This window comes from Nyctibius grandis, chromosome 7 (genome assembly GCF_013368605.1).
Source record: "Nyctibius grandis isolate bNycGra1 chromosome 7, bNycGra1.pri, whole genome shotgun sequence".
Taxonomy (NCBI): Eukaryota; Metazoa; Chordata; class Aves; order Nyctibiiformes; family Nyctibiidae; genus Nyctibius; species Nyctibius grandis.
In genome coordinates, this window is record NC_090664.1 from 2645596 (window position 1) to 2660945 (window position 15350).

At 40.6% G+C, this 15350-nt stretch overlaps 1 protein-coding gene across 1 annotated transcript; it reads right to left on the reverse strand.

Moving 5' to 3' along the window:
* Nucleotides 1-7481: 7481 nt before the first annotated feature.
* Nucleotides 7482-13773, reverse strand: LOC137665987 (probable G-protein coupled receptor 141). Its single transcript, XM_068405524.1, has 2 exons — nucleotides 13718-13773; nucleotides 7482-8429 (listed from the first exon to the last, which is right to left on the reverse strand). The coding sequence occupies exon 2, from the start codon at nucleotides 8424-8426 to the stop codon at nucleotides 7482-7484; it is 945 nt and encodes a 314-aa protein (XP_068261625.1). The 5' UTR covers nucleotides 8427-8429; nucleotides 13718-13773.
* Between the last annotated feature and the right edge of the window lie 1577 nt (nucleotides 13774-15350).

Below are 15350 nucleotides of genomic sequence, written 5' to 3' on the forward strand. Positions count from 1 at the left end.
CATTCAATAGCTTTCACTGTTTCTTTGTTTTCTCAGTTCAAGGATTTGAGCAATTACTGTAATTGTAAGAACATTTCTACCCTAAAGCATAGATGGGCCATGCAGCTAATTAACGTACTTAAAGCTAACTCTATGAAAATGAAATATGTGATAGATTTCAAACGAACCATTTAGCAGAGTCCTGTTTGACTTATCCTTCCATTGTAACAAAAATAGATTGTAGAACAAGAGAATGGGATGGAGTGGAACATTTAAAATGAAGTGATTAACTTAATTGCTTTTCTTTCAACCACCAGCGGTTCTTAGAAGTGAAGGATGGGAGAAGCCTTTGTTAATGCAAAAGACACAGGGAGAAAATTATTTCTGTACATGCAACATGAACTTGCTTTATAAAATCTTGTACTCAATTACCAATCATTTCTGAATGACTGAAACTCAAATAAGTACAAAATGTCACAAGCTTGAATGTTTTAATGCATCAGTTGCCAACTGAAAAGAGGCATGGAGAGAGGGAGTCAAGATCAATGACCAAATCCCTCCATTCCAAATATTGTCCCACTGCAGGCAATCAGTCTTGGCTTCAGAGAGATAGGAGAGGGATGTCTCTAAAAGCAGAGGGGGATCTTTAGGATTCATCAGTTACCTCCCTTTGGGGATGGAGGCAGCTCTGCTTCTGGTGCTTTTCCTCCATTTTCCATGGCCAGTGTTCCTGAGCTCCAACAAGCCTCTCCTGTCTCTGCTTCTGGCTTGAAAGTCTCTGAGCAAATATAGTGGAGAAGAGATTAAGAACCTGCTGCTCTTTGTCCACAGATTTGTTAGGGGAGCATCCCCAGATCCAAGAAGAGCCTTAAATCCATGCGATCCAGCACAAATATAACACTTGCTAGTGATGCACTCCTTTACCAAAGTGCAGAGGGAAAGACCGAGGCCTGTGGATGAGGAGGACAGACTGCCAGAAGCACCGTAGCTCTTGAGCCCAACAGGAGGAATCAAACCCCCAAGATGCTTAGAGATTGAGGGGAATGCTCAGGCCCAGGGACAAGGCCTAGAAATAGAGGGTAGAAAAGTTCTTAGCATTAGATAAGACATCTGAGAAACACTTGTCAATTTAAAAAAGGAAAAGGTAAATAGAAATAAAGTTTAATAGCATGGCTAGGAAAAGTGAGGTTGCTGTTGCTCAGTGAAGCAAGTGAAAGGAAACGAGAACTTTGCCTCTTCCATACCCACGTACACCAGGAGGCAGGATTTGACAGCACCCACCATGGAGTGCTGCAAGTCGGAGAAGGCTCCTGTGATAATACCCATATGGAGGTTCATCCACGGGATAGATACACATTCTGGCAAGAATTAAAAGGAGAAGCTGATGTTTCTTTAGTCATAACTGGTGGGCTACTAATGACCTTGCAAAGCTGCCTAACCAACCTCCTATTGCGCAGTGACAGTGTTGTCAGACGGCTGTTCATACAGACCTCCAGGACCTCAGAGGGTACAAACCTTTCTGTAGGGAAAAGCAGTCATCTGGACCGTGGAATAATTGAAAGGGCCTGAAGTCCTCGCTCAGCTCCCACTTTAAATACCCGTGAGAAAAAAAGCAATTGCACTTCACAGAGGATGATAGGACTGGCTCAAGCCAGCTCAGGTTTTATAAATCACAAGGCTTTTAGATATGTTTCCCGTATACCTTTGAGAAAAATAGAAGGCAAAAAAAATGTACAGGCATTTCACTGCCTTATCACTACTATTTCTTTCTTACTTGGAGGTCCATCTCCTGTTAATATAAAAGCCTTCTGGGTGGTACTGGCCTTAGGGTCCTACAGCTGCCTTCCAAGGCTGATGGGGCAGGCGGCTGTTTCCGCAGGGTTATCACTGACCCACGCTACAGATTTGCTTTCCAAAGTGATTTACTTGCAGGATAAATACAGCCACGCACACTTGCATGAGGAGATTTTCCATGGTCCAAGTACCACCCTCATTTACCTACTCCAACCACGTGTAACAACCCTTCAGCAGCTATTTACTCACTATGAGAAATAAGCTCAGGGGGAAGATTTTCTTTTCAAGAGGTCTTACTTTTCCTCTAAGCAAATCCTGACCTCTTTGGAGATTTATTTTATTTAAAACTGAGAGAGAAAAAGCTGCCTTAAATATGATTAAAAATTTGATCTAAAGTGCAAAAGAAAATTGTGGAGGGAGTATACCTACACGTTTCAAAGGTACATAGATTTATGTGTTTCAATCATACATTTGCAATGTACAAAATAGTGGAACTAAGTTTAGAAGAAATAAGTGTCTTTAAAAACATTATATTTACCCCTAAAGCTGGAGGCCCAATTAATCTAAAAAATTGCAGTTAAGTTCCTTTGCATCAAAAGATGTCAACTCTCAAAAATAAATCCAGGGATTACGTCCTCAGTTCAAAGGAGGACAGTGAAAGAGGCAATTAATTTTCTTGTTTCTTTTACTTTTTCACTAACATGGTCTTAGGCATGACTTTCAAACCGTTGTTAGCCAGTATCAATCAGCTCTTACCTCTGAGAAGTTAAAAACGAATTGATTTAAAAGTTGCTTGTTAGATCCTCCTGATACTTGAAAATCCTCCTGATTAAATAATGAATAAATAACGTCGGTTTTTCCTGTTTGAGCCTTGGGGATCTTTTGCTTTGCATGTTCAAATTTAACAATTTGAATAAACCCAAGATTGTATCAAAATCCAATTTTATTTTCTAAACTAAATCTCCTTAGTGCAATCCAAAATAGCAATTTAAAGATTTTTATAGTCTTTTAACTTATTCTTTAAAAGTATGGCTCAAATTTGGAAGTGTGGTGGGTTGACCCCAGCTGCCAGCTAAGCCCTCACCCAATTGCTCACTCAGTGCCCCCAGGCAGATGGAGGAGAGAATTGGCAGGGCACAAGAGAGAAGAATATTTGTGGGTCAAGATAAAGACAGTTTAATAAGTGAAGAGGGAAAAAAAAAGGAAAAAAATTAATTAAGTGATGCAAAACCAATCATCACTCACCACCAGATCAATGCCCAATAAGTCTCTGAGCAACAGCTACTTTAGAAAAACTCCTCCCCCCTCCCCAGTTTTATTACTGAGCATGATGTTATATGGTATGGAATATCCCTTTGGTTGGTTCAGGTCAGCTGTCCCAGCTGCATCTCCTCCCCACCTCTTGCCCACCCCCAGCCCGCTTGCTAGAGGGGTAGAGGTGTCCTTGGCACTATGCAAGTATGGCTCAGCAAGACCTAAACCACCAGTGTGTTATCAATCATCAACACTGTTTTCATCACTAATCTAAAACACAGCACCATACAGGCTGCTATGAAGAAAATTAACTCCATCCCAGCCAGACCCAGCACAGAAAAGACAAATGCAGTTCTGAAGCAAACAGTTGAAGTATTCTGAAAATGTAATATAATATGAAACTTTTCAAAGTGAAAACTTTTGTTTGGAAAAATTAAAAACAAACCAGTGTGTTCAGAAATCTTTTCTGGAACATGGTTTACTCCAGGAAAAAATATTTCTAGGGTGCAATTTTCATCTGAATGGACCATACTTACTTAAGTAATAAGGACCATGTCTACTTAATGTTTTCCCCAAAGCATCAGTCTCTAGTAGCAAAAAATCCCTCTCACTGTTTGTAGAGGAAGGCAGGGGCAGAGTGGGGTGAGTTATAAAGGCTTCAGCCACTGTAAGATGGGGTATACCAGGTGAGCGAGGACCTCAGGTATGGGTCAAACACAGCATTGAAAGATCGCTGAAGAGAAGCTGGCAGGAATAAGTGGCAGTCAGGCAGGAGCAAAGCTCCTCAGTGCTGAATCTGATGCCCTTCACCATCCTCACCACAGCCTGTGTACCAGGGCAGAGCTTTGTGGATGCCATCAAATGGGAGGGGAGCAATAATACGCTGGAGGGCAGGGCGCCCGTTCAGAGGGACCTTAGCAGACTGGGGGAATGGGCCAGCAGGAATCTTATGAGGATATTAATAACGATTTGAGTGGTGCAGGAGTGCAGAGAATCTCCATCCTTAAAGATTTTCAAAACACAACTAGACAGAGTCTTGGGCACCTCGTCTAACTTTGAGTTTAGCCATGCTTTGAGCAGGTGATAGGACTAGATGACCTTGAGAGATCTCTTACAACCTATTTTTTCCTATGATGCTGTGTTTTTAACTGGTCTTAATACCACAGGGGTGGACCTCCCTTCCTATATCTTTACTTAGTGTTCACAGCTTTGTGAAGGTTCAAGTTACTAAATCTGGTTAATAAATATAGTAACTAACTTGCAGCAATTATTAATGTGGAACATTTAGTAACACAAATCTAAATTACTGTTTGCTCTTACGCACATTCTGACCTCCAGAATACGATTTTTGTCCTTGCTAATATTTTATCAGCTCAGAGTTTCTCTGTTATAGCAAAAGTACCCCTTGACATTAAAATACATGAAACCACTTTGGTCCAACATTTTTTTTTCTTTTCATTTTTACTCCACCGGTAACTGCAGTGGTTTCACACTCCTACATACCTTTGTAAAAGGTGTTGTTTATGGTGATGCATTTCACATGCTGTATTTTTCCATATGCCTCTGTTAACACTTTTTTTTGTGCCCTTTGTATAGTGGTCGCTGCCCACGAGTGACCAGTTTGGGGTATTTAACCAAGGAATAGCTGAAATTTTTCTTGCAGATTCATTTTTCTCTCACAGCTTGGCTTTACTTATTTGTCTGTGAACTAACAGTTCACTATCTAGTTTCACTTGTCATCTTTTTCATCTGTTCTTGTAATTACGCTGCTTCCTGTACTTCACATTTATTGGGGTTAAAAGTTTGCTGGTGGTGTTTGCCAGCCTTGTTTATCCTTCACACCCCACTGCTGCATTACACAGAGCTCCATCTCTTCTATAGCACCCGAGAAGGTTCAGCCTTTCAAATTGCTTAATCGACTGAACATTAATACTGCTCAGTGAAAGAGGTATCAGCTTGGGTTTGCAGGCTGCTGTTAGTGATGGACAGAATGAGAACACTTTCAAGTGTGATTATTTTTCGTTATTTCATTTGTGACTAGATTTCCAGGTTGATTATTGTTGAGACAAAGTAAAACGCATGAAAATGTGCCAACAAGATCGGTTAAGCTCTATGGTCAGGAGGTACTGTTCGTAAACATCTGTTTTATTTTTTGAAAGTCTTGCCAAATTCAGATACAAAATGCTTTTCATTTATATGAATAATTGCAGGAAGGACTTGCTTAGCTTTTGCAGCACACCGTTGTTTTATTTGTTAACAACTTTATTGTGACAGAAGGGTTATAATATAGTGTTAAAAAGGTATGCAGTGCCTACAGAACACGTGCAAGGTATTTTCTTCCACCAACGATGTTGCTATAGGAGGAAACAAAAATGTTGGGCTCTTTTCCATCTTCTCTCCCACCACAAGGAAAAACTGATTTCTTTGTGCAGTTTTAAAACAAGTCTGGATAAGAGCAGTTTATTGCTTTCTTAATGACACATAATTAACTGGTAGTGAACTACACATTCAAGTTGTCTCCTTCCATGTTATGAAAGTCTCTGTAGTTCATGACTACTGTTGAATCTGGCTGGTAGTTGTCTTCTTTACTGTGATCCTTTTGGGGCAAGCACCTTCTCAGATAGTTTTGTCTCAGATGCACACACACTGCAAGCTCTCACATTTCTATCTTAAGAGCTGTTGTGATTCAGGCTATTTGCCAAGGGTGGGCCATGAGACCACCCCCACGTCTCACTTGTGTTATGAACTTCAGTGATTTCCAACTTTCGGTGTTATATAGCATTACTTAGACTCTGACCTGAAAATACTTTCTCATGATCAGACCCCCCAAGAGAAACAGAGGAGCTTGAAGCAAGAAGGAAGGTAAGGAAGAAAGACTATAGAAGATATGGGATCCTATAAAGTAACCATCTTTGGTGGGACCAAAAGCCACAAGCATAGCAGTAAGATTGTAGAGGTACAGCAAAATCAACCAGTCATTGTTTGATTGCTGTCTGATGAGCAAGAGATGTTGAAGGTGAGGTATAAAGGGATGGAAAGAATCACAGTTATGAAAAGGTGGACTTCAACAGCATCATGAGGAGAGACTGTCACTGGAAATCAATCAGTTGATAACCTCTAATTTGTCAAATGATTAAAATATTATTCCACTGACTCTAGATGAAAAAATGTGACTTTATGCACAGGGCAAGAAGAAGACAGATAAGTTAGCCATTGCTGTCTTGGGTTACAGCAGCCAGAGATTTATACTCTTTTTTTGGGATAGGTGTAAAGCAGCCGAGCTATGAAAGCCTGAATGTCTTTCACAGAATTATTTTGCTCAATTTTTTCTCTTTTTAAGTGTTATTCAATTCTGTCTTCAGAGATAGCAACTCACAATGCCTCACTGAGATATAATAAGCTTTTTAGCTACACCAGGTTTATTAGCTTTTTCCATCCCTCCAATCCAAGCAGTAACATTTTAATTTCCTCTACTAGTACAGGGTACTAAATTTATAGAAATGATTTGAAGCTAAAGATACTGTGAGTAATTATTTATAAACTTCAGAACTGCACAAAATCCATCTAGGAGAAAAAAGTCATTGTTGCCTTGGAGACCTAAAATATTTGACTTTTTAAGAAAAGACAACTGCTGTCTGAATGATCTAAATAAAATGATCATCACTAAGTAGTTTTTTTAAATTGAACAATTTTGTAAATAAAAATACATGCTTTTGTTTGAACTCACAATGTTCATTTCAGTAACAATGTGTAATTTTTGTTGTTAGAGACATTTTCATAATGTGGGAAAGAGAACAAAAGTCTTTTCTGCTGCAATGATACCATCTCCAGAAAGTGATTTTGATAAAATCTTTTAAGAAATAAATATTTATTGCTGGTTTGTTTTATAAGAGTTGGTATAATTGTTCAATTCACTTAGAAAGTTACTCTTGACTTTACAGTGAAGGAACAGTCCTACTCAGGAGGAACAATAGCTTCCTTGATTTTTATGAAAGCTTGTGGGGAATAAATAAGAAATGTATGTGGAAAATTATATAGATCTTTATGTTTCAAAAATTTGTACCTTATTCCATAAAACCTGCTTTTCTATTTGTGTTTCTCCATACTTTGCAAATTCTCTTGAGTCTCCTCCTAGTGCCTTTGACTTCACAAACCTTGATGTAAAAAGAGTAAGACAGAAGAGCCCATGCCCTTTCCTCCCTCTCCTCCAGGTGCATCTGCACCTCGCTAGGTACTGCGGCAAGGAAATCCCAGAGGTAACCTTCCAGTTGACCAGACAAGGTACTGGAAGGAGTTCGCCGCATTATTTTGGGGAGCAGGTGTGCAGAGCCCTGCACGACTGTGTTGCACTGTTTCCAGGACCCACCCTGTCTTGCTGAGGAGGGGGTTTGCCACGCCAGTCCAGCACTGTGCTTTGCCAGGTCCAGGTCCACGCACGCTACAGGAGGTTGACGCTAGCAGCAAGACAACCTGCTGCGGAGCATGACCACACTTTGCTTGAAGAGGCGGCTTCCGCTCAGCACGAACGACAGCAGGTCCAGACAGCTGAGGGCAGTCAGACTCAAAAAAACCTCATTGTAGCTTTCTAACTGGTCAATATCATTCACATGCTGTATGTAGTAGGCCCTAAAGAGGTGATAAGGAAGGAAGCAAATTATGATGACGCAGATGAAAATCAAGTTTTTCATCTGGGCCCAGAACTCTTGGTGTGACCAGAGGGAGGCAGAAAGTTTTCTCGCCACTTTTACCAGGATGAAAATCTGCAGGCCCAAGAGGACACAAGTAACACAGGCGACAGCTGCAATTATGGTGTAGTTCAGGGCCTTCACGCTCTCCTGCTGTAGTTCTTTGTGGAACTTAAAGCATGTTGTGTCATTGTATGAGCCTGAGCGTCCATACTCAGAGTACAAGACTGGCACCACAAAGACCGTGACAAAGACCCACACGGCAGCGCTTGCTGCAATGGCGTGCAGCTTCCTGTAAAACTCCACCTTGTCCTTCCGTTGAAAGAAGATGAGCCACCGGATCACCAGCGTGATGACATAGAATAGGAAGGTCAGGTACATGTGGATGTGCACCATTGCACTCACCATTTTGCAAAATGGCATCTTGAATACCCACTTCTTGTTGACATAGTAGTGCAGGCGGAAGGGCACTGTGAAGAGGAGGAGGCTGTGCACAACAACCAGGTTAATGATGGCTGTAGTGGTCACAGACAGAGTGTTCATCTTGACGAGAACAAATGACATTGTGATGGACCCGATCCCACCTCCAACAAAGGCGACAGAGTAGGCAGTAATCAGTACGGCACTCATGGTGTTGGTGTGAGTGAAGGCAGATGAGGAGTCACTGCTGTTTCTGTTCTCTTCCATCATGTTCCTGAAATCTTCCTTGTACATATTCTAGAAATGAAAGAACACATAAAGACTAAAATAAGGTAGGAATGAGATGACCCACCTGAAAAGCCAGCAGAGCTTTCCACCTGGATGTTGCTCAAGGGATAATCCTGGAATCTCACAGCTGGCACAAGCTATAACCAGTAGTTTTACCCAAACATCCTCCAGCCTAGAGAAAAATGGCTGAGAAGGTTGGGTGGAGAAGCTGCTCTAGTCCTGAAGACATTGCTAGTCATACCCTTAAAAACAGGAATGAGTAAGTAATATGTGGGAAGAAGAGATCCTTAGAGAAATTACATGACTGTGGTGGTTTTGAGCTCTCTGTGTTATTAGTTCTCTCTTCTGAACATCTGCATGGTTTTGCAGTGGAGATCAGAGAATTGTTCGAATTCTGCTACTCATTCATCAGTTTATTTCCAACACAAATCTGCCCTTCCCAGAGCCAGATAACAACCATATGTTGCTCTATCAAAGCTACAAATTTTGTTTGTTACTGAGAGCTAAGTTTTGCACACATTGCAGTAACTCCTCCTTCTCCATGGACAGTTTATCTGAGTAAGGGATTAAATGCCATGGATACTCAGGCTCCATGGAGATCCTGCTCAGATCCTGCCAGACCGAGCAGCGTGGGCAGCACTGTCCTGGTGCTCAGGGCCATTTCACATCTAATGTGTGGTAACCGGGTGTTACAAAATAGGCTGTTAGAAAACGTTAGGAAAGAACATCCTGGGTTAGTGCAAATAAGCCTGCCTGGCCCGAGCTGAGACTAGATGAAAGTTAATAGCAAGTTTAATAAGTATGCTGTACATTTTTAATATATTACTGTTTCAAAGAGAGACTAAATACAATTCTTATAATTCTAAATGTAGCTTCTGGTAGGATTTTTAAGTACTACAAGATCGTGTGGGAGGGGAAGAGTTCAGGTAGGGTGTTATCCTGAAGCATGTTTGCATCTATGAAAGGATCAATGTCCACACTACAGACACAGAAAAGAAGCAGGGAAAACTGAACAGTGCTGGGCTCTGTACTATCCAGTTATACTGCTCCTTCTACCTGAACTATAATTTAAAACTGACCCTGATATGTCATCTCTTTCACCGGTGAATCCCACAGCACAAGAGGGGGTTTACTCCTGAGTGAGTTTTTGCAGTTTTTCTTTTAGTACTTCAGTGTTGTTAACTTCACAACGTAACTCCTCTATCTCTTTGTATGACTGGTGTTTAAGCTTATTTTCATTTTTAGGTAGCACATACTGCTGAAAGTTGGGAGGGGAAAAAAGTCTCTAGCAGTTCTCTCCTTTGTGGAAAAGAGAAAATACCTGTAACAGTTTATAAACTGGTTTTGCTTGCAGCGGGGAATGAATATCTGTGACGCATCTCAGTTATTTTTTGTTGTTTCTTAGCAATATTTCTAAGCATTCGCCCCTGCAGTAATCAAGATCTCCTTATACATCATTGAAAAGTCAGTTATTCTCTAGCTATATCAATGCATCTAAGACTCCAGATATTTTATTGTCATTAACATAAATATAACTGTTTGGTGGAGTCATCATCTCTGGATGTGTTTAAGACAAGACTGGACATAGCACTTAGTGCCATGGTCTAGTTGACAGGGTGGTGTCAGGTCAACGGTTGGACTCGATGATCCCTGAGGTCTCTTCCAGCCTGATTGATTCTGTGATTCTGTGAAGTAAAATGGGTTGCAATGAAAGAGCTTTTTCTCAAAGGTGCTGCTGATTGGCACACTGCAGCTCTTGCATCAGAAACCATGCAAGTTCCTTCCAGTTCTGTTCTCGTTTCTGAGAAGTTGTTTTTCAGCCTCATAACTGTGCAAGCCAGAAGGGATTAGCAATAGCTGTTCATCAGTTTCTCCAAGTTGTTAAGATTTGATTCAAAAAGACGTCTCTGAACAGTGGCGTTATCACACTGTTTTAATTTAAAATGCATATTTGAAGTTTAAAAAATGCCACTGCCCTAAAGGCAACACACTGACCGTGCAGGTTGGTGTGAGCAGCCCCAGCAGCAAGGCTGCGCTTGGAGAGGAAGGACCCCTCGCAGTCACCCTTCGGAGCCCAGCAGTGAAACTGGAACTGAAGGCAGTAAGGAACAGATAAGCAGAATTCAGTTAACTGATATTTTCCTCAGACATTCCTATTAAGGGGACAGCGAGAGACTTATTTTTGTCTGCAAATAAGTAACCGAGACACTGAATTTTAGCTTTCTGAAGAATTTTGCGGTCATTGCTAAATCCTTTCGTTGTAAGATTCTGCAGGAAACATAATTTTTATTAATCTTTCTTAAAAAAAAAAGCTGCCGGCAGCTATGATATGAGATTATCAGCTCCCCAATACTACAGGCATCCCCCTGAAATATCATTGCGTGATAAATAGAGTGTAGCATGACAAAACACTGCTTTCTGGTGAAATGAGGTTTCCTATTGCACTGACATTCACATAGCTATAACCTACTGACCTGAAATACACCTAACAAGTCCTTTAGCCAGAGTGTAACAGGAGGCACATGGAATGACAACCCATGCAGGTCTTACAAGAGACTAATTAATTATATGGCATAAGGCTATATATTGAACCTCACTAGAAACAGGAGCTATCGAAGTCTCCAAGAGCTGGAAAATATCTCAGAGCAGAGGAGGAATAACAGAAGAGACCACTGGGTGTGGTATCAAGCTATCGAAGAAATGGTCTTCCCCCATGTTGCTTAGCCCCTTGCCAATGTGAGCTGGTATAACCTCTTGCCAGCTGTAACAGCATTGCTTCAGTACTAAATCCAGCTTGCTTAAAACTATTTTTTTAAACTATGTTGTCATTACCTTGCATTTTACAGAGTGGCTGTACCCTGGTCACAGATTTACAGTGCAGTCTCATCCCTTCTTGTCTCCTCCCCACACACCCCCTTGCCCCAAACAATGTCTGAAGCACCAAGGAGCTCCTTCAGCACGGTACTTTGCGGCTTTGCCTCACCCAGGTGGCTTCCCTTCATGCACACTAATGTTAGCTCCTGACATCTGTAAGAACAGAAGGAGCATGGAGAGGACTTACCCCATTGTACATCTAAAGGCAGAGAGTTTCTCCTCAAGGAGGTGTTCTTGTTTCTGTGCCTTCTTACCCTCTCTAGCTACTGCCAGTTCAGTGATATTGCTCAAGTTTTGGAGCAAGATTTGGTCTTCCTCTGTGTTAAGCCTCTCATCACTTGGCTAAACTTCTGCTGGACACGTGCTTTGAACAGCCATGAGGCAATGATGGGCAACCACTTCATTTGAATGACATAGCAGTTAAAGAGACATCTGCTCATGCCAAGGGCTTGGGGGCAATTGCCAAAATAGCTGTGGTTTAGTTTGACGAAGGAGGTAGATTGCCAAGAGGCCAGATGCTGGGTTCATTCAGAAATATGATCAGCAAAAAGATTCTCGTGCATTCAAGATCCATCAGTTATCAGTGTGGATAAGGCCATCACATTCATTTCCTGTGACTCTGTGCAGCACAGTCCACAGGACTCCCCTGGACTGCTCTCTTCAGGCCACAGCATGTTATTTATGAAAATGAATCAGTCTCTGTCAAAGTTTTCCCAGTAAAAGAATATACATTCCAACATTCAGGAACTTGTTTCTCTTTTACCTTACCGTTAATTATCCTACTGTTTAAAAAAAAAAAATGGGTGAACCATATTCCTAGACCGAATTTCTACAACCTCAGCCTCCAGGCATAGTATGCACTTCTGGTTTTGCCTTCAGATTTAAAACCCCTTTGTCAAATTTTGACTTTTCCTACAGATATCCGAAGATAAGTAGAGATAAGAGACAGAAGATACTTATTTTCTCTTCATCCCAGTCATACTTGTGGCTTCTCACTGAACTGCCTCCATCAGCGTTGTGCTCCAGTTTGGTTCTTAGATGAACAGCTTTACATTTGGCACTGGTAAAATGCATGTTGCTAGTTTGCACCTCACTTAGCAATCCAGATCAGCCTGTCACTGGCTTGTTCCCTTCATTGCTTACAATTTTCCCAACCAGTTTCATCAGTCACCATTATGTTACATCAACATTATATCAACTCATTAAAAAACCCCAAAAACCTCATTTGTCAAAAACGATGACACTCTTACAATCTCTGCCAAACAGTGAGCTCTACTCTCTGCATAACAAGTGTTTGCAAAATTTATCCCGCCATGTACGTCTGCTGATGGACTGGCAGGCTTCACACAGATCTTCATGTGTTCCGACAGTTGAGTTCTGCAGAAGTGTTTGCAGCCTGCATGCACCCAACTGAGAAGTTTAATTTGAATTTGGAGGGGAAAAAAGTTCAATTCAAATGAAAGATTTCTATTTTTGACCGACTTAATAAAATAGAAAAATGAGTGTTCGTTGGAATTGACATTTCTGCATTGAACTAGACTAGGTTGGAGGCAGTGCAAAATACAAGCATTATTTAACAAAAGTCTGTTTAAAATGTGCATTTTTTTCCCCAAACATCCTCACTTAGTCCCAGAAATGCTTTCTGTTGAGAGCATTGTAATTGCTTTTCAATTTGCTCTAATTCTGTGCTGTGTTATGGTAATGCAGGCTATGCCACTCGAATAATTGCAGAATTCTCTTCATTTCAAAATAACCACACACACGTGAAGTTTGAAGTATAAACGTCTGCTTAAAGGAAAAAATTACAAATTAAAAATATGAATTATCAAGTGTGTGTTTCCATTTAGACGTTGACTTTTTTCAAACAACTTCTAGTGATTCCTCTAACTCATTCAGTACCTCATTGACTTATGTCTTGCAGGCTGCATCATCATTATACTGATACTTTTTAGTTTAAATCCAGTCTATTGAAGAACAAATGGGATGGAAAACCACGTTGAGTTAGTCCTCTTTTGTTTGAGATTTTCACTGCCTCTACACAAAAATGGAAACCATGGAACCTTCCTAAAAATAATTATTTACCGTCCTAGCTGTATCTTATCAAATAGAACAAACTTACCCTTCTGGTCTTTACAGAGATTGGATGATATCAAACACAACACACAAAGATGGATGAAAACAAAATGAATTTTAGGAGGCAGTGCAGAACTAGGGGATAGCAATATGAAAAAGGGTGAAGCAATGTTTTCCTGTATTAGGAAATTACAAATAACAATGACGAAAACTGTTGTGCAGAAAAGCTTTAAAATGCGTTCAAAATAAAACAACTAGACAATTGGATACTTTTTTTTTCCCCTGAAGTTGCAAATGTTGTTTTAAAAACATTGCAAACCAAGGCTTTTGCTCATTCTGTGTATACTTACAGATTAGAGTTTATCTATCCCCACTCTTCAAGTGTTGTTTGCTTGGCTCTTCATTTTGTGCAAGCTCTGAGAACAAAAAGCAAAACACCTGGTATTTTAAAGAGTCATTGCCTGACTTCCTTCTTTGAGCCTGTGACGAAGCACCAACCACGAGCCTCAGCTATGTGAGGGCAAGGCTGCCCACAAGCACACAACCTCAGGAAGATTTTTAGTTGCATTCCCAGGGAGGAGTTCATGGGGAGAAGAAGTGCCCCCTTGGCTTGTATGTTACTATCCCCTACCAGTCATCTGGTGTCCTGTCAGAACAGCTCGTTGGTGAGTTTAACACAGGATCCCCTAATTTGCAGCTATTTCTCAGCCATAGGAGGTCTTCAAAGCCTCCCATTTCTGAACAGTTATATTCTTCTACTGCCTAAAATGATCAAGTCTACACACAGTTGTAAGCCCAACAGATCACAAGAACACTCATTGGGAAAGGTTATTCCCCAGAGTGGAGGGGAACATTTGAAAGAATGTTTTGAGAAAACAGGGTAGGGCAGGAGCAAAATATGATCTATATTGTAACTGACTAAGTGTGAGCTTGGATATGGTTAAAGTAGACACGTCAAAGTGTAAGGGATGAAACAAAGCTCACCCTAAAGCCCAGCACCATGTCTCAGCCCTGCTTTCTGCCAAGATTGCAGCTCAGCATCTGGATCTCAGCACTCGGTGCCATTGCTACACCTGTACAGTGCCAGCAAAATGAAACCAGGAGATTTTATTAAAAAAAAATAGCCATGTCAGTATCAAAGGCTCATCAGTGGCGATGGTTGCTGTGTGGTAAAAGGTGTCTTACTGCAGGACTGTCTCCGAGGAGTCTGCGCAAGGTCAGTTTTGCCCTCCTGCAGGCTTAACTCATTTCTGTCAGAACACACAGTTATAGTCGAGTATAATAGTGTTGAAAGCAACAGTATGGACATTCAACATTTACATATAATCTTGCATAAGAACATTTTAACTGACTACATCCTGTTGCTTCACATTTGGTTCAAAAAACACAAGGGATGTACCGTTCTGTGGTACTTCACAACAGACTGGTATGTGACGGACATCGTCTTTTGGCATTTTGCAATTTTAACAGTGGCTAACAGTTGAAGAGCTGTTCAGTAATATTAAAAAGTGATTATCATAATAATGCTTAGCTCTTACCTAGTACCTTTCTGCAGCTGATCTCAAAGCTCTGTGAAAAAGCATCATTCTCCCCATGCTACAGCTAAAAAGCTGAAATGTCTGTGGCAAAGCCAGATATAAAGCTAAGGTATCCTTAAATCAAATCCTCTACCTTCTCAAGTTAGTCACCTTGCTTGGCTTCTTGTAGGTCTTGTATGTATTTGTTCTAGAATAAATACATCCCAATTAATAGTGGGAAGAAAGCCAAGATACCTTAAAGACCTGCAGGTAGCATCTGAGTGTATTTTTTTAAAAAGTTATGTAATATTGTTGATACATATAACAAGTTAATAGATATAATAAGTTAATACATAAGTTAATATGTATAATATCGTTAATATATATTGTTGATACATATAATAATTACATAACATATACGTTATATAATATAATTTCTAAATAACAACAACTTTTCCCAAAGCAG